Below are 18,591 nucleotides of genomic sequence, written 5' to 3' on the forward strand. Positions count from 1 at the left end.
TTCTAATGTAACAACGAAGTGGCATGATTTTGAGACATTTACATCCATATCCTATCACAGAAGTAGATTGCATATAATATATCACCTTCATATACATCTGCCATGCCTTTCTTCTTTGTCATCTTATAAATATCCCATGATGTAAATGATCAGATGAGGAAAGTTTAACAAAAAAAATTATTCTGTTATTATGTTTAAGAAAATTAAAAATATATATCAAAATTACATATAAAATTTGAAAGCAAAAACCAGAAACAACCATAGAATTAAATTTTCAACCACAATACACAATCATAGTATTCTTAAATTTTAGTATTTAATGTAGCAATGTAACCATAAGCGGCATAGGATATTGGTTGAGGAGAAAGAAATACAAGTGGCATGAAGAACAAGTCCAACCTCATTTACTCGAGTTAGTTTTGAAGTCCAAGTGACCAACTTTAATTTGTTAGGTGATAACTTTTATTGCGTTCTTTCCTTTAAATATTAATTTGAATACTTCACCATTCAAATATAACATGTCTTAAAAATACTGATTGTATACAAAAAATCATTTAGAGTATATTTTATACATAAAAAATACATATATACTCTTGTATTAATTATATTTATACAAATCCTTCATCATTAATGGTAGCATCACCTTTCATCCCTCTAATGACAACAATACTTCATATATGCAAAACATCTTTTTTTTACGAAAACCCACTTATAAGATATATATAAAAACAAGTTATAAAGCATTTAGTGCATGTTTAAACACATTCACATTATAAGAATTGATAATTATATGTTTAGCTGAAGGATAGTTGTTAAGTCAGCTAATACAAAAATATTCTATAAATACCGGATTTCTTTTTTAGTAATGATATTACATTAACTTTCTATTTTGGGTATACATTCAAATTTTAAATAAGCTATCTTACTCCATATACAGATAGTTTATATAATGACTTGTTGACTTTGTTGGGTAATGTATGTATATATAAACACATACATGGTCTACGGGGCTGTTTGTTTGGCTCTTAATGGTGACATTAAGAGCCAACCTCTTAATCGGTCAGAGGTTGAAGTTGTTTGGCAAAAAAAAATGCCTCTTAATGGTTACAAACTCCCTCTTAACCATTTTGCATTGAGGGTACCACTAAACCATTCAGATTACAATTCTTCCCACTTTACCCTTCTCCACCCTTTACCAGAGTCATCGTCTCCTTCACCCTCCTCCATCTTCTCCATCTTCTCCAGCTGGTCTTCACAGCCCCTCCCCCACCCTTTACCAGAGTCATCGTCGTCGGTCTTCACAGCCCCTCCCCCACCCTCTCGTCGCCGGTCTGCAAATCGCCACCCCCATCCTACAATCGTCTGTCGTCTCCGTCTCCGTCTGTCGCCTCCATCGTCTCCATCGCCGGCGACTAGGCCCGCCTCTGCTTCTCCGATGATTCTGCTCAGGTCCGCCTCTGCTTCTCCTATGATTCTGCTTCTCCATTTCGATTCCAAGCTACCCAAACCCAACCTCCCAAAACCCTCATAAACCTCCTTTGGCAAAACCCTATTCCCAGTTTCTGCTTCCCTACTTTTCTTTTCTTCTTTGCTGTTCTTGCTGTCTCTACTTCCTTATCAGACTGCTCAATAACTACCCTCCTTTCTTTTGTTCTTCTGGTTTTAATTCTAGACATTCACTTCTGGTTTTAATTCTATGTGGTTTCATGTTTTTCTGCACAAATGTATTAGCAGCGCTATGCACAATGGGTTGGGTGGATTGTGGTGATTATGGTGGTGATGTAATAGGTTCATCATGGGTATTAGAGGGCTTTTCTGTAGGTGTGGTAGTTGTTCTTGGTGGGTTTAACAGGGAGCTTGGTGAACATATGAGTGTTTGATACGTTTGTATTTGATTAATATGAAAACTTGTTTTGAACAAGTAATGTTATGTTTGTTTGGATTAATATGAAATATGTAGTTATATTTACAAAGTAATTGTTTTATTCAGATATCTGCCAAACAGCTATATTTCATTCAGTACTAAATCATACAGAGGGTTAAAATGGTAATTTGTTATCATTCAGAGAACATTTACCAAACAACCATATTTCATTTAGCACTTAACCATTCTGACCCTCTTAACCATTCTGACCACTTAACCATTCTGTACAAAATCATTCAGCAACTGCCAAACAGCCCCTACGTCTCTTCAAAGAGGACCATTGTGTATCCACATTTCACTCTTTTAATCTCTCTCTCTCTCTCCCCTTAAATTGGAGGAAGCTGGATCATAATTATTCCCTGTAGCATCCCCTCTCTCTCTCTCTATATATATATATATATACATCTATATTAATATAATTTCTAGAGAGAGAAGAAGATATGGAAGTACAATCGAAGAAGTTCAGAGGGGTTAGGCAGAGACAATGGGGGTCTTGGGTATCTGAGATCCGACACCCACTCTTGTAAGTTCACCAACTATATTATTTTTAATGTTGTAATTATATAAAAACTATTATATTATCATGTTTACATCGTTTTAAATAATTATATCAACTATTATTTTGAGGAAAAAGAAATACTATATCAATTACTCTTGTTCATGTTTTTATTTGATTTTAATTATATATATATTAAATCAATGATATACATTCTGATAACGCAAAATAAGTAAATTGTAATAATTTAATACATCAACAATTTATTTTATTCTGAATTTCACATTTGTTTGTTTTAACATGTTTTTATCCATATGATAAAAAATCATAAACAATCAAATCCATGTTTTGTATAACGAGTACTTATTCCATGGATAACAAAAATTTGTTACCATTGCTTTAAAATTTTCGCAAAATATGTCAAAAGTTCACGTATTGATAGTGTTATATCGTTTTTTTTTCATGTCTTTTGAGTTATAAAGAATGTTTTGTTTTTATATTTATTAATAAAAATGTGTACTAAATTAAAACAAATGTGCACATAACATAAAGAAGATAACATGTGGGGTTAGATAATAAGTTTTGGGTCTGTGGAAATTTTCTTCCAAAATCATGCAGGCTAACTAGGGTTTTTCTTGGATGTTCTCCGGTACTTTTTGGGATTAGTCAAGGTGTACATAAACCGACTCAGACAACTATAATTAAAAAAGTAAAATATAAAAAAAAGATTCATGTTGTACAATTTATGTAGCATGTTTTACAAGTATTTACCATGGTTCGAAATGGCATTAGGTGTGCCGTACGTAGCGACGAGTTCAAGCCTCAAGTTTTAGGAGCCATGACGAAGCTACAACATTTTTTCAAGACGTGACTTATGAGGACAGATCTCTATATCACATATATATATATATATATATATATATACTTGGGATCATGTGAGACCAATGGTTTTTCGTGAGACCCGTAAGACCAATTCTCAATTCTTGAATTAGATTTATAATCGTCAGATCTGAACATTCATAAACGTCACGAGACTTCTCACTAATTACGAAATTGCCACCTTGCAACTTTAGACCATTAGATCATTAGTTTATAAATTTGATCAATGAACATAAATTGGTCTTACGGGTCTCACGAAAAACCCTTGGTCTCACGTGAACCCAACCTTATATATATATTTATATGAGCCTAATCAAATCAGAACTAATTAGTTTGTGTTAACCGTGAGGTCCAATCTCAACCACAAATCAATAGATAAATTAGGAAATTTATAATTTTGGTAATTTTTAATTAAAATTTTAATGCAAGGTCATTTTAGGTATTCTCTCTTCTCTCTCCTATCTCCTCTCTTCTCTCTCTGTCCCCCGGCCTCCGGCCACCGGCCACCGTTCTCCGGTGATACCACAGTGGTATCACAATGCATCTTATATGTGATTGGGTATCACATTGTGGTCTTTGTGCGATCGATCGGATATGTAACACAGTGGTATCACAATGCATCTTATATGTGCTTGAGCATCACACTGTGGTATCACCGAAGGACGGTGGCCGGAAGACGGGGACGGAGGGAGAAGAGAGGAGAGAGGAGATAAAATACCTAAAATGTTCTTGCATTAAAATTTTAATTAAAAATTATCATAATTAAAAATTTTATAATTTATCTATTGATTTATGGTTGAGATTGGATCTCACGGTTACCACAAACTAACCAGTTCTCCCTTGAATGGACCCCTATATATATACTTATATATGCCTATGCATGTTTTCAACTATCACTCAATGAAGTCAATAATATTAAATAATTTAAATTAAGTTATATGTTAAAAACTAATAAATAAAATATTGAAAAATAAGAAAAATCAAATGTCACCTTACTAAAACCACAAACTAGTTCATTACATACCACATATCTAAAATAATATGAGACACTATGAGCCACAGTGTGGCACTACAGCTGTTAGTACGAGTCTTTTAGAATAGTATTTATGTATGTGATACACCGCAGTATTTCACCTAATTTGACTTCTCAAGAATTTTCTTTTTTATACTATATTTAATTTAATAAAATAAATAATTTAATGTATTACAGTAATATATTTACAAAGAAGACATTATTGTACAATGCAGGAAGCGAAGGATCTGGCTGGGTACATTTGATACGGCTGAAACAGCCGCAAGAGCCTACGATCAAGCAGCCATCTTGATGAACGGTCAGAATGCGAAAACGAATTTTCCGGTGGGAAACAAGTCCCTACCTGGCAGCCATAACTCTCCGGCGGAAATTCCGGCTGATACCCTCACCGCTAAGCTCCGTAAATGCTGCAAGGACCCAGCACCGTCGCTCACATGTTTACGTCTCGACAGTGATAATTCCCACATCGGAGTGTGGCAGAAACACGCCGGAAAAAGGTCCGGCTCCGGCTGGGTGATGAGGGTTGAGCTCGGTGGCAAGAGAAAAGAAAGGGCAAGTGAGGAGGAGGAAACGACGTCGCTCTCAAGATCATCGGAATCTTTGTCTCCGACGGTGACGGACGATGGTTGTCCCACTGGGGGCGGCGGCGGCGATGAAAGCATAGAGGAAGAAAATAGGGTGGCAATGCAGATGATAGAGGAATTGCTCGACTGGAATTAGATAATGTTTTTGGGGTATAAATATAATAATATAAAATGTTTAAATAGTATTATAACATATATAAATTAGGAGTAGTATGTAAATTGCATGAAAAAGTGACGTATTTTAACTTAATTTTTATTTTGGGTAACACACTTTCAAAACTTTCAGTTTGGTATATAAGATGTAAAGTTTTAAACATTTAAGTACCCGGGTAACCAGTGAAGACTAATTTTAGACTTAAAAAAAAGACTAATTTTAGATTAAAAAAAATCCACGTCACTGATTAGGTCAACAAATAATACCGAGTTGGATACCACATCATTCGCCACATCAGTATGATAACCAGTTAATACTTCAACCAGTTATCCGGGTACTTAAATGTTTAAAATTTTATATCTTATGTACCAAAATAAAAGTTTTGAAAGTACGTTACCCAAAATAAAAATCAAGTTAAAGTACGTTATTTTTTCATGCAATTTGCCCTATTTTTTTTTCATATATAAAAATACAAATGTTAAATACTGTTTCTATAAATTTTTAATTTATATATAATAAAAGCAAGGGAAATGAAATAAAAAGTTGTAGGAGGCTGTTGAAGGTTTGGGGCCATACAACAATAGGGTATTAAACCCGTTTGTATAGATATTAAATACCAAAATGGTATCAAATTTATGATCTGTATATGTATATCTTGTGGATAATATAAACCAAATAATATTTATACAACTGTATTTTGACATATTTAATATCAAATATTTAATTATATTCACGTTGTATCTTTGAATGGTTTTAAATACCAAATTTGTGTATTGCAACATATTGAATCGATGATAATATTCGTCTGTTATTATATCTTTATTAATTTTTATTCTATATTATAGTTTAAATACAAACTATGATAATTAGTGGTAATTACCTTTCATTTAAACTATCTACTTAAAATGCTTGGTTAATTGTATCTTCTTTATAGTGTTTTTTTTTCCACACTTTATCAAAAAAATTGGTAAACACCGGTTTATAAGTGAATTGTTTATATATGAATTTTATCATTTAAAACGATTAATCAATTGATATATGAAATAGTTATTTATTATGACAATAATACTCTAATTTTTACAAATTAATTATCATATTTCTGTAAAACTCATGTATTGTGCAGTGCACACATAATATTTAACCGATATTTCATGAATACTGTTAGACTAATGATCAAAATAAAAACTATAGTTTACTTCTAATATAATGTTAGTTTTTTTATTGTAATTATATATGGACAAATTATAGTAAAATATAAGTACTTCATTATCGTTATTATTCTCTGAAACCTAATTTTAAAAACTTTATTTTTGTTTATTTCTATAAGGGTTGCTTTAATAGTTTACAAAGGTAAAATACATTCTATTTCGTGCTCAGGAAGTTATAAATATTTCCTTAACCAATTTTATAAAAGATATAATATGCTCTCTTAATTGAATACAAAATGATAAGTTTTCTAAAACGAAATTTTTGGAATTAGTTTTTTCAAAATAAAAAAATATTACAGGATATATTTTAGTTTAATATAATTTATCTATTTAATAACTAAAGATAATTAACTAGGAAAAATACGTATATGATAATTAATTTTTCTATTCACTCGCATATTCAACACGATGCGATGAGTTACACATTTACATGGTAGGTATGGCTTCACGAAATAAGCCTTATAAACTTTAATCAAAATACCATGTGAAATCCTCAATTTATTTGATTTCAACATGTAAGTGTCTTTGTTTGCTTGTTTTTCTTTTCTATTTTTCGTTAAGGTTTTTATACTTGGTTTAAACTGGTTTTTGGTCCAAGTCTGTTTCAAAACGTCAATTAAAATGGATTTTTTTTTCAAACTTGAAACAATGTTATTCTTGGATATATTTTTTGAGCTCCCATGTCAGACGATAATCAATGCAGCCAAAGAAGCACCTGAATTATATCGGTAATAGCACGATACTCAGACTCGGTGCTAGATCGCGAAGTTAAGGACTGCTTTTTGCTGCACCATGAAATAATAGAATTGCTTAAAAAGAAACAATATGTGGTGGTTGACCGACGATCTGCCAGATCCCCATCCCAATCAACATCAAAATAACCTTGAAGGACAAGAGATGATTTGGAGGAGAAGTATACGCCATGAAACATAGTACCTTTAAGGTATCTAAAGATGCAAAAAATAGCTGCATAGTGATCGGAACATGGGGCAACCATGAATTGGCTAACAATGTGAACAACATAAGCAATATCGGGACGAGTAACTGTCAGGTAGACAAGATAACCCACTAGCTGGCAGTAGAGGGTGGGATCACGAAGTGGAGCACCTGAACCATGCATGAGATGTAGTTGTGTTCCAAGGGTGTATTTGAGACTTTGCCCGATCTCGTAAGAAGATCTGAAAGTCCCGTAGAGTATATCGAGATATCAAAAGAATAATATGCAGACAAAAAAAAGCTTTGAGAAGAATGATTTGTTTATTGATCAAGGAAAGAATTACAAGAATTGGCTATTTTTTATTACAAAAGACTGATAAGCTATATATTTATACACAAAAAGAATGACTATAATTACAGTGCATAAAAGACAGTCCTATCAATCTATTACACGTGCCAAGATACCATATTTGATAATATTTGATTCTTAGAAGCTTTGTCTTGCGAATTATCCAAGTATGGCTAGTTTAGTGTTATTCTCACTTTGAACTCTTGGTTTTCGGACTTTGTCTCTTCAAACTTATTACTTCTTTAGATTATGTCTCTTAAGACTTATTACTTGGTTGCTTGTCCAAGTCATAAGTCTGTTCCCTAAACTCTGAAGTCTGCTCTTTAGAGTTATCACTTAGATGCATATAGAAGTCTGAAGTCTTTACCCGACCTCAGAAATCTGGTTTCTCAAATTTTTGAAGAGAAGTCTTTAGAGGTAAGACTCAGATGATTTCTTCCCTCGAACTCTGAATTTAGATCTTTCAGACTTCTGAAGAGAAGTCTTCAGATTTAACACTTAGACAATTTGAAGCATTTTATTCTTGATTTCACAATCTCCCCCTTTGCTTCAAATGTCAAACCCTCTATCAATTAGAATTGGAATAAACTTCTTTTGGATGATGGCATTGTAGTTCAACTGTGATTCATTTTCTTTCTTCATCCAAATAATCATCTTCTTGACTTTGGGCCAATCTTCATGTGAGACAATCCTTGGTCTTTTACATAAGCTTTTCTCCATTGAGTTATTCATTTGTTTCAAGGTTTCAGAATTGTATTTGTGTAGATCAAATATTCTGAAGAAGAACTTTCCTTGAAGATTTTTACATATGTAGCTAGTTGGTTCACATATCGCTGTGCCTGTGTATAGGCCTTCTATTCCATCCAAATATACAATTGGAGGAAGCATGACTACCCTCTCTCTATTCAGCAAAGGGCAATCTAGAAGTCACCCATTCCAACCCAGAGAGTAGTTGTAGAGTAGTTGTTGATCCTCTCTCTCAATGATTTGATGATGATCTTTTTATCTATCGAAGTGTATTATTTATGTTATTCAGTTTCAGCGATCTTCATTGAGTGTGTTCAGTGATCGCTGAACATGTATTGCAATTCATCCAGAGACCAATATACTAAAATAAGACAAAACTCACACCACAAATACTTCAGTGACGTCAAAGACTAAAACAGAAGATTAGAGACCAGCAAGTTCATGATCTAAAGCGGTGTTCAATGATAACAAGCTCGTCTACAAATGTGTGAAGTCTGTGCATGATTCAGCGAACACTGATGAGACCTTTCAGCGTCATTCCAGTGTTTTAGCAATCAAATGAATCTTGCCAAGCAAGATTGTTTTTGTCTTGTCCTTTACACACAAAGGCCAAACCCATAACTTTCTAAGTATAGTAAAGTACGGAGCCACTCCTTTGACTCTAAATGTGTTTACCTACTTTATGAAAGAGGACTGCTCATATATAGTCAAAAGGACTGTATACTGTAGCAAAACAAGCTTTCCTTTTAAAGCTTGCCACGTGCCCTGTAGCTTCTAAATTGCGTTTGTTAGAACCCTACTTGTAAAAGTATAAGTAGGAAGTCTCTTACTCTACTCATTTAGGACTTGGTTGATTGAAGCAGTCTGGACCAAGAGCTCTTATGCAGAAGTTACTAAGAGACAGAGCTCTTATTCAAAGAGCTAAGTGTCTTACATACAAATTCGTGCTCAACCCAGAGAAAGATCAAGAATTAAGCGTCGAAAAGCATAAGTACTTGATGCAGTGCTACATTCTAGACACATAGTCTCTGCACAATACATGCAGAGCCTCTAAGTCTCTTACTCCCCTAGTTTGCGCACAAGTAGTTCAGACTTATCTCCAAGTCACTAAACAGAATATGCCACGTACACACAAGTCGTTCCACATTCCAAGGAACGTGAAAGCTGAGAACGTTGAATAAGAAGCCAAAGTTTGAAGCCTAGAATTTAGGAGATTCTGTTTTACATAGTTGTATAAAAGGAGGTATCCTCTTTAGGTTATAAAACTGAAGATTTGCCAACTTTGAATACGCTCCCACTATAGAGATTTTGAGAGAATACTAAGTTAGATCGAGAGATTGTTCTTATACTCTTTATCTAATAAAGCAACTGATTTATTCAAAAAGATTTCATTCTTATTGTCTTGTTTGAATCTGTTAACCTAGATAATTTACACATTACTTGCTTCCACTCAAACTCTTTTTAACTGTGTTTCTTGATACTTAAGAGGAATTTGGGTTCCTACAAATGGTATCAGAGCCTGCTAATCAAATCAATTGATTAGTCGATCTATATGCAATAGGATAATCCTTTATTGTTGGTTAATTGTTTTATAAAATGTTTTCCATTCCAGATCTTAGATCTACTTCTTTTTAAAAAACAACTGCTTTTAGTATTCTTCAAGACTGCAAGTCTTTAAAGTTTAGAATCCTTTGAAATCTTTAAAACTTCCCATTTTCTTTTTCTCCAAAACAAATCTGAAATATGTAATCAATTTTGGAACTCGATGTATAGTGCCGGTTCCCTCACAAAACCTCCTACTCTCATTCGGGATGAATACGCCTAATCGAAGATCAAGATGATAAACTTTTAATAAGGTCTCAAATTTGAACTCCATGAATCTATTCTTAACGACACTTATGTTCCCATGACCCTAATCCCTAAGGTTCCACCCGTTGGAGATACCGTTGAAATTCCTGCAAGATGTGTTCCCAAACTCCAAAGATATTGGGACAATGAAGACAAAAGAAGGGTGGAGATCGATCAAAAAGGCCAAAAGGATTTTGATAATAGCTCTCCCAAATGAAATCGTCCAATCCTTGGATGCCTGTGAATCCGCTAAGGATTTATGGGATCAGTTGGCCAATCAGCTTGATGGCGGGATCAAAATGAAGAAGAACAGGTGTGCTCAATTTCTAAATGAGTATAATAGTTTTCAGGCCATCCCCGACAAGTCTCTCAAGCAGACGTATCATCATTTCAACACTCTAATGAACAAGTGCAAAAAGTACGACGTGATTAGAACACAAGAAGAGAACAACATGCTCTTCTTGAAAAGCTTGAATGACGAATGTAGAAACTTGTCGATGTCCCTTCAAGAGAATCAAGATTTAGAACAGTGGATGCTACATGATGTCTACGGCACCTTGTAGGCACAAGAACAAGAGGTGCAGAAGAACAAGGTCCCTCTTGCTGGACCGCTAGCTCTTGTCTCTGACTCCAAAGAGACTGGATCCAGCCAACCATCTAGAGAAATAATATCGAGATAGGATAGAAGAACAGAAAAGAAATCTCTGGTGATAGAGAGTGATGAAAAAGACAGAACTTAAAGCTCTGAAGATGATGACATTAGTGCCTTTGCACAATCCTTGGCTCTCATCACCAAGGAGTTTCAGAGGAAGTTTGGAAAAAAAGTCTTTGATAAGAGACGAAGTAGAAGCGATAGAGGAAGAGGGAAAAGTTTTGAGCCAAAGAACCCTCATTCTCAATTGATCAAGAAGGAGGAAGAACAGCTGAGAAGAAGAAGCATGCGGTTCGATACTTCAGATGCGGAAGGAGGGGCCACTCCTCTAAAGAGTGCAAAGGCCCTCTGGTCAAGGATGAGTTGTACTACAAGAACAAATATAAGTACAACCGACCTCAGATGAGTCTTATGTCTGAACAAGAGAACTGGGTCTCTAACTCTACCTCAGATGAAGAGGACCAAGCCTACTTCTATTGCATGGCTGTTAATCATGATGGAGAGGAGTCTGGATCTGGCTCCGACTCTCAGGTGTGCTCTACTTCTGGCTATTCCCATTCTAAACATAAGCAAAACATCTCTATTTTAACTCAAGATTTTGCAAAGCTACAAAACATAAGCTCTCTGATGAAAAAGCAAATAGAAAGGCTTTAGAAAAAGAAAAGAGTTTATTTGAAAGAGAAATAGAGCTTCTAACTGTAGAAAAAGAGGAGCTCTCTATGGAAAAGATAAAATTTTAAAAACCAAAGTCTCCACAGAGAACAATTTATAAACATAGTGCTATGAGCTTAAAAAGAAAATTCAGAAGAAAGAAAAGGAAATTATTGAAAAAGAGGGTGATAGATTATACTCCTTAGTCCTCAAAAATTACTTTCAAAAGGAAAGAGAATTCTTACAGCAGAGCTTACAAATAAAAGAGCTCTTGATTAAACAATATCAAGATGCTCAGCAGGTGTATGAAAAGATAAATTCTCAACAGGATAAAGCAGGAATAGGTTATATAGACCTAGACCTTACCTGTAAGAAGAAACCAATTCTTGAGTCTATCTTTCGTTTAGGGGTATAGCAGAAACCCGATTTTCCAGTTCTGCCTAAAAAATTACCATTCAAAAGAATTAAATTTGAACGTGGAGCCAAAACAAGAAAGCTCGAATTTGAAAATATCTCTTACTCTTCCAAAAGTATGCTCTCAGTTGATCTAAACAACATACAGAAGACATAAGAGATTTTTTAGCTTTGGTGCCCATAATCCTAAGCCTTCAAAACAAAACAGTGATGAAATCAAAATTGAACCAGAAGTGACCAAGAGTGTATCAAAAGATAATCTTTTCAAAACTCTGGATCCAAAGTTGATGGATGAGTTCACAAAGAAAGTGAGACAAGTACTTGAGCAAGATCTGCTTGAGGTCTTGAATCATCCCTCTCCTTCCCATTCAAACAATCCAGAAAGAAATTCCTCAGAAAATTTTGCAAGTTCCTCATCGACGCAGAAGAAGGATGAAAGCTTTAATACATGTCTACAGAGATCTCATGATTCCAATGAAACCTCCACCACTTAGAGTCCATAAAGAGATTTTCTTGACTCTGACTCTGAATCAGAGGTGGACTCGAGTGCATAGCAGATTGAAACTGAGATTGTGAAGCAAGGACCAAAAGTTCACAAACTTCAAAGTGGGATCTCAAATAAATCTGTTCCAGCAATGAAGTAGAGGAAAAAGATTCCCATGTGTCCTGACTTCGTAGATATGTGTTTAAAAAGCCAAGTCTTCTCTTGAGCTCGAGAAGGAAAACAAGGATAAGGAACCTAAACCTATCACCTCTGCATTAAAATTTCCAAAGTCTAAATTTCAAAAGCCCATTAAGTTCACTCCAGAACAGAATGGAAAACATGCATTGTTAGCTCTCATATTTCATTAATGTAAAAGTATGAAAAATATTTCTGCAAGTGTTGACAGAAGGGTTCATTCCACAGAAGACCACAGAGGACCAACAACAGAAGATGTTCATTCGTACAAGTCAAGATTGACAGAACCTCTGTTGTCTCTCACAGAGGTTCTGGAAAATGGTTCTCTGTTATCAAGAGCTTACAAGTCATATGCAACAGAGCCTCTGGGATGGATCACAGAGGGTCTGCGGTTCATCTTCTGTGGAGAACCTCTTCTTACTGTTTTACTTAGGTTAGTTAGCTGCACGTGCTTCTCACGTGACTATGTTTGTAATCGACTTTATTTGGACTGCTTGGATGATTTCACTTGTCTAGGTCATGTCAGAAAGGTCATTAGGAACTAGTATAAATAGCAGCTTAGGCCTTTGTAATTCAGTGTGCTTCCCGTATTGTAATTGTCAATATTTTCAACCAATTGAAAATCATTTGAAGCTATTATCTCGTGTTCTTCATATTCATCATCTGTGTGTTCTTGATTAATTACTTACTCTGTTTGTTCATATATTGTTTCCGCTGCACTATTATTGTCTACAAGATCATCCAGAGTATTTGATTGATATCAAAACTGAGTTTACAGGTCCTAACATGCATCTAATTTTAAATTTAATTCCTCTGTTTCAGAGAGGCCTCTAAAGGCCAAAGGTGTTAAAGGGAAGAAAGGAAGGCCAGAGAAGACAAAGGAAAATTTCAATAAATAATCGAAACTAGATAGGGACTTAATTCAAACAAACAATGCTAAGAACGATTGTAACAATAACATAAAGTTTTATGAATCTAATGAATCGTTTTGTCATAAAAAATGTGTAAAACCCAAAAATTTCGATGAATAAATAATTTATCTTTATTATTATTTTATTTTATTTATATATATATATATGTTAAATAAAAATAGAAATTAAAATAAGTTTAAAAATCGGATCAAAAGTGAAAGAAAAGGTCAAGACATGGGTGAAAGTTGTAAATTCGCGATAGTTAAGGGGTTGGGTCAGATGTAAGCAGGTCCAATTCAGAAGGACATGTTTTGTAAATATGCATAAGACCTGCAATTCTGAAGGACCTGTTTTGTAAATATGCATCAGACCTGCAATTCAGAAGGACCTGTTTTGTAAATATGCATCAGACCTGCAATTCAGAANATCAGACCTGCAATTCAGAAGGACCTGTTTTGTAAATATGCATCAGACCTGCAATTCAGAAAGACCTGTTTTGTAAATATGCATCAGACCTGCAAATTCAGAAGTACGAAAACGACCTCTCCTTTGAAGCTCCCTATTGGTCTGAATATTCAACTATTACGACAAAAATTTCAATATACATATAGACTACACTTTCCTCTCCATTCTTGCTTCAAGAAACCAAACTTTCGTTGAGAGTCAAAAGAGAAATCGGAGGGTGAAATTTGGATTCGAAAAGCTTCGTTTATTGACGATTGGAGGTAAAATACTCAACCAAATTTCGAGTTCTTTATATGGATGGCTTCGTTTTTAGGTCCTCTATAAAACCTTAGTAGCCTTATGTCTCAGATTTTAGTTTTTGAATGTTCGATTTTGAAGTTTTAAGAAAAAGAGTTTTATACTTAGAATCTTTTTATGAAAAACAGACCAGAGAAGCTCTGGTTGACTTTCACGTTGAACCAGAGGGGCTTTGGTTGGTCATGTCTTTGGAACCAGAAGCTATGGTTAGTAGAACCAGAGGCTCTGGTCGAACATGAACTTTTTATAATTGCTCGTTTTATRAAAAWRGCTATMTTATTGGTTGAAGGTTTATCTAAAGACCATTTTTGAGAAATTATATGAGTCAGAGGTGCTGGTTAGTACAACCAGAGGCTCTGGTCATGAAGACCAGAAGCTCTAGAAGAGAGACCAGAGGGGCTCTGGTCCTGGATGTTGAATTATTTTCTAAGTATGGTTTGGAACCAGAGGCTCTGATCGTGAAACCAGAAGCTCTGAAAGAGAGACCAGAGGGGCTCTGGTCCTTGATGTTGAATTATTTTCTAAGTTGTTTACAACCAGAGGGGCTCTGGTCAATACAACCAGAGGCTCTGGTCGTCCATAGAGGCTCTGGTCTTCTTCCAGACTTAGTCGTTTTAGCACAGCAGCATCTTCAGAAGTTCCATCCTTAGCCCCGATGGCTTAATAAAACTTTTTTTAAAATAATTAGGATCAATATGATTCTAACAATATATATCGTCTAGACACTTATTTTATAAAAGATGATGTTATGGAGTTATAAAATAAATAATTGACTATACGAAGTGTTACTCGAGTTGTAAATTTATTAGGACGCTTTTAACTCAAAATATGTAATTATTAACATATCTATCAGATAATAGATAACTTAATAATCACGTTTATGATGTCGTTTTAAGATATAWAGCTAGACGATACACCTTATGTCGGAACTCACGTTCCTATAATTTTAGTTGATGTAAGGAACGTTCTTAAGCATAGTTGACCAAGGTTGACCCTAGCCGACGTAGTTGACCGTAAGTTGACTTTTATTTTAGCCTTTGGGTGAAATTAATCATTTATATGCTATTTGCTATTATAAATTGTAGGTTACCAGTCAGCGACGTTAGTTAAGCAATCTACGTTATCAGGTGAGTCTTCATGAGATTTTTCTGGGATGCATACCTAAGTACAAATTATTTTTGCATGATATGAATTGTTGATGATGTGTACGTATGCATGATATTTCAATTACACACATGTTATGATATATTTTACATATATGTTATTTTGTGAATGGTTGCATGCTATGTGTTTAATCAGTTTTCAAATAACTCTAGCATGTTATTCCATATTAAAGTTTGATGATTCAAGGATGGGCATTTGACCAGTAAGTCATGACCAGTATAAAACACTACCCGGATAAGTGGGTGATCAATTAAGATTGAAATATCAACCCAGGGCGTGTTTGTGACTATATGACCCATACCCGACAGACAAGTTATGAGATCTCTTTTCTTTCAGTGTTGCATGTTTTTAAGAAAATGCATACTATTTGGTACAAAGTTTACAAGTTCAAATGTATGATGTGCAATGATCTTTACTCACGCAAACCATGAACTCACTGAGCTTTATAAGCTGACTATAGTATGCATCTCAGGGCCAGGTAGTTCGAGGTTGGATAAAGGCAAAGGACACGCTTAGAGAGTTGCTAATTATCATCTTATTTTTAGTCTTTTGTCTAGCAGCGTTGTGTTGATCTTTTGTAACTTAACCTGGTATGAGATGGGTTAGAACTTAAGTTAATTTTTTTTGGGCGATTCAAAGACTTCCGCTGTAAACGTTTCAAACGGTTTTATTTCAGCCGTCTTTTGGAGTATTTATTTAGGAATTTGTTTCAGGTTACGTTACATTCTCAAAAAAAAATGAGGGTGTTACAAGTTGGTATCAAAGCTTTAGTTTAAGGTAATGAGGTTAAGATTTACTTAGCGTAAGCTTAAACTGAGAGGATTGTTAGAAGCACATGTTTATTGAGTATTAGTATTGCTTATCATGCGATTAAGTTTGATCCTACGTTACTACTCGACATAGTGTTCCTTTTATGAGTTGTAGGAGACATGGTTCACACCATTCACACTAGGTCTATCAGACGCGGACGTGGATGCAGATACGGAACACATACGACACCTTACGGGCTAGGACCGAATAGAGGATCTATTGACAGTCACCGCTCCAGCACCAGACATGTTTCCGGTACCCGGTCCAGAAGCGATAGTCTTCCCTACACTAGTGAAGTGTCATCACAAGATCCCATCAGGCGAAGAACCACACCCGAGCCTTCGGTGGACTACATGCCCCGCACCCCTACACGTGAGGACATGATGGAGACTATAGAGACCTTGAGGGGCGAGAACACAAGGCTAAGAGAGAGGTTGACCCGAACTTTAGATGGCAATACTAGACTAAATGAATGGCTAAACAATCTTCAGCAGGCACATGTCAAACAAGGAGGAGCCCTAAACGAGCTAATTGAAGAGAATGCAAATTTGTCGGAACAGCGTCATGCACTGATTTGGGATAAAGTTGTACTTGAACAGGAGCGAAGAATTGCTGCTCGCCCCGTAGGCGCTAGATTCAGAGACAAAGTTCACTTCTATAAGAGAATGACCATAGACTATGCTGGTGTAGTGAGGGGGTATTTCTCCGACTGGGTCCAATGCATCAAAAATGGCCCAAAGGCTAGTGTATTGTGGCACTCCAGGCCATCCACATCTTTTGAGGAGTGGTTGAGGGACCCTTATCTCTCTTATTACCCCGCAGATCAGTTTTTGACATAGAATCCTTTTGAGAGAGGGAAGAGAGAAAGATCTTTTGGGTATGTGATTTAATTGTGCGTGTCTAGATAGTTGATCGAATTTTCATCTAGTCCATTGCTTCAATAGATTTTTTTGAGCATTCACATGATTTAGAGATGTGTTTAGAATTATGAAGTATCCCATCTTTTGTAAGTAAATGGGATTATGTAATGTCTCTCTCCCCATGATTGTTTATTGACACGAAATATATATAGCTTATTGAGCATTATGAAATTTTCGACGTGAATTCCTTATTATGTATTTCGCTTATATATAGTGACTATATTATATACATACATATATATATATATAAATGTAATGTGTTATGTTGACTTTAGAACCTTGTTAAAACGATAATACCCTATTATGTTAGTATGGTTTCTCGTGGATCAACAAGGAACGCCCTCAATGGGGGATGTATTAATGGCATAGCCCCACCAACAGTTCGAGGTCGGACACGATCCCAAAGTCAAGGTCGAGGAAGTGTCAGAACTGCTAGTTCTAGTACGACTCCATCCGGGCAAGCTAATTTAGCTATCGCTAGGAGTCAAGGAGGCCAGAGAGGGGAAAATCCCCTCACAAAGGAAATGATAGCTGAGCAAATGGCACAAGTCCTCCGGGATACATTGCCAAATGTGCTTAAAGAAATGTTGGATGACAGATTTAAAGACAACGAAGATGGAGAGGAGAAAAGTGTTCGACATGAGAACACTCAATCCACTGAAAAGCTGGAAGTATCTGTTAAAGAGAAGGTGGAGTCGCCCACCAACGAGAGAACTGAATTGACAATAAAGAAGAAAGGATGCAGTTTTAAAACATTCAAAGGCACTGGGCCGAAAGAATTTAAGGGAATAGTGGGCCCAGTTGGCCTGATGAACTGGGTAACCAAGATGCAGAGTTGCTTCAAAATTTGTAGATGCGCAGAAGATCAAAAAGTGACCTATGCTGCTACAACCTTTGTGGACTATGCATTGCGTTGGTGGGAGTCTGAGTGTGCAATCAGAGGTGATGAGGATGTTGCTGCCATGACTTGGGAGCAAATGAAAAAGATGATGATGGATAAGTACTGCACACAATCGGAGGTGAACAAGCTAGAATCAGAATTTCTGAGATTAAAGCAAGGTTCGTTGTCGGTTCAAGAATATGTTAACGATTTTCTTGAAAAAGCGAGGTTCGCCAGTTACCAGGTGGCTACCGAGGAAAGAAAGATAGGTCGTTTCAAAGACGGCTTAAGAATCGAAATCAAACGGTACGTAGACATGACTAAACCAACCACATTTGTACAAGCAGTGGAGATGGCAAAGGTGGCAAGGAAAACAATGCTAGGGAGAATTGTGATAGAAGAGAGGCAAAAAGAAGATGGGAAGGATCGAACAAGTTCAACAAGAAACCAAAATGGACACCGACCCTAGAAAAAACATGAAGCGAGGGATTCACTATTCCTCCATGTAACAAATGCAACAAGAGACATAGGGGAGAGTGCAGAGCGGGGAGCCTGACATGCTACAAATGTGACAAACCTGGGCATACCGC

At 35.6% G+C, this 18,591-nt stretch overlaps 2 protein-coding genes across 2 annotated transcripts; one reads left to right on the plus strand and one right to left on the minus strand.

The window, feature by feature from the left end:
• Positions 1–2,364: 2,364 nt before the first annotated feature.
• On the plus strand, positions 2,365–5,052 carry LOC112504077 (ethylene-responsive transcription factor WIN1-like). Its single transcript, XM_025108047.1, has 2 exons — positions 2,365–2,447; positions 4,548–5,052. Exons 1-2 carry the CDS (start codon positions 2,365–2,367, stop codon positions 5,050–5,052), a joined length of 588 nt encoding a protein of 195 aa, XP_024963815.1.
• A 1,920-nt stretch (positions 5,053–6,972) lies between these two features.
• LOC112504076 (uncharacterized mitochondrial protein AtMg00810-like) lies at positions 6,973–7,398 on the minus strand. The gene has a single exon (XM_025108046.1). It carries the CDS (start codon positions 7,396–7,398, stop codon positions 6,973–6,975), a length of 426 nt encoding a protein of 141 aa, XP_024963814.1.
• Positions 7,399–18,591: the final 11,193 nt, after the last annotated feature.

This window comes from Cynara cardunculus, unplaced genomic scaffold (assembly GCF_001531365.2).
Source record: "Cynara cardunculus var. scolymus isolate 2C unplaced genomic scaffold, CcrdV1 Un_Scaffold_4548, whole genome shotgun sequence".
Taxonomy (NCBI): domain Eukaryota; kingdom Viridiplantae; phylum Streptophyta; class Magnoliopsida; order Asterales; family Asteraceae; genus Cynara; species Cynara cardunculus.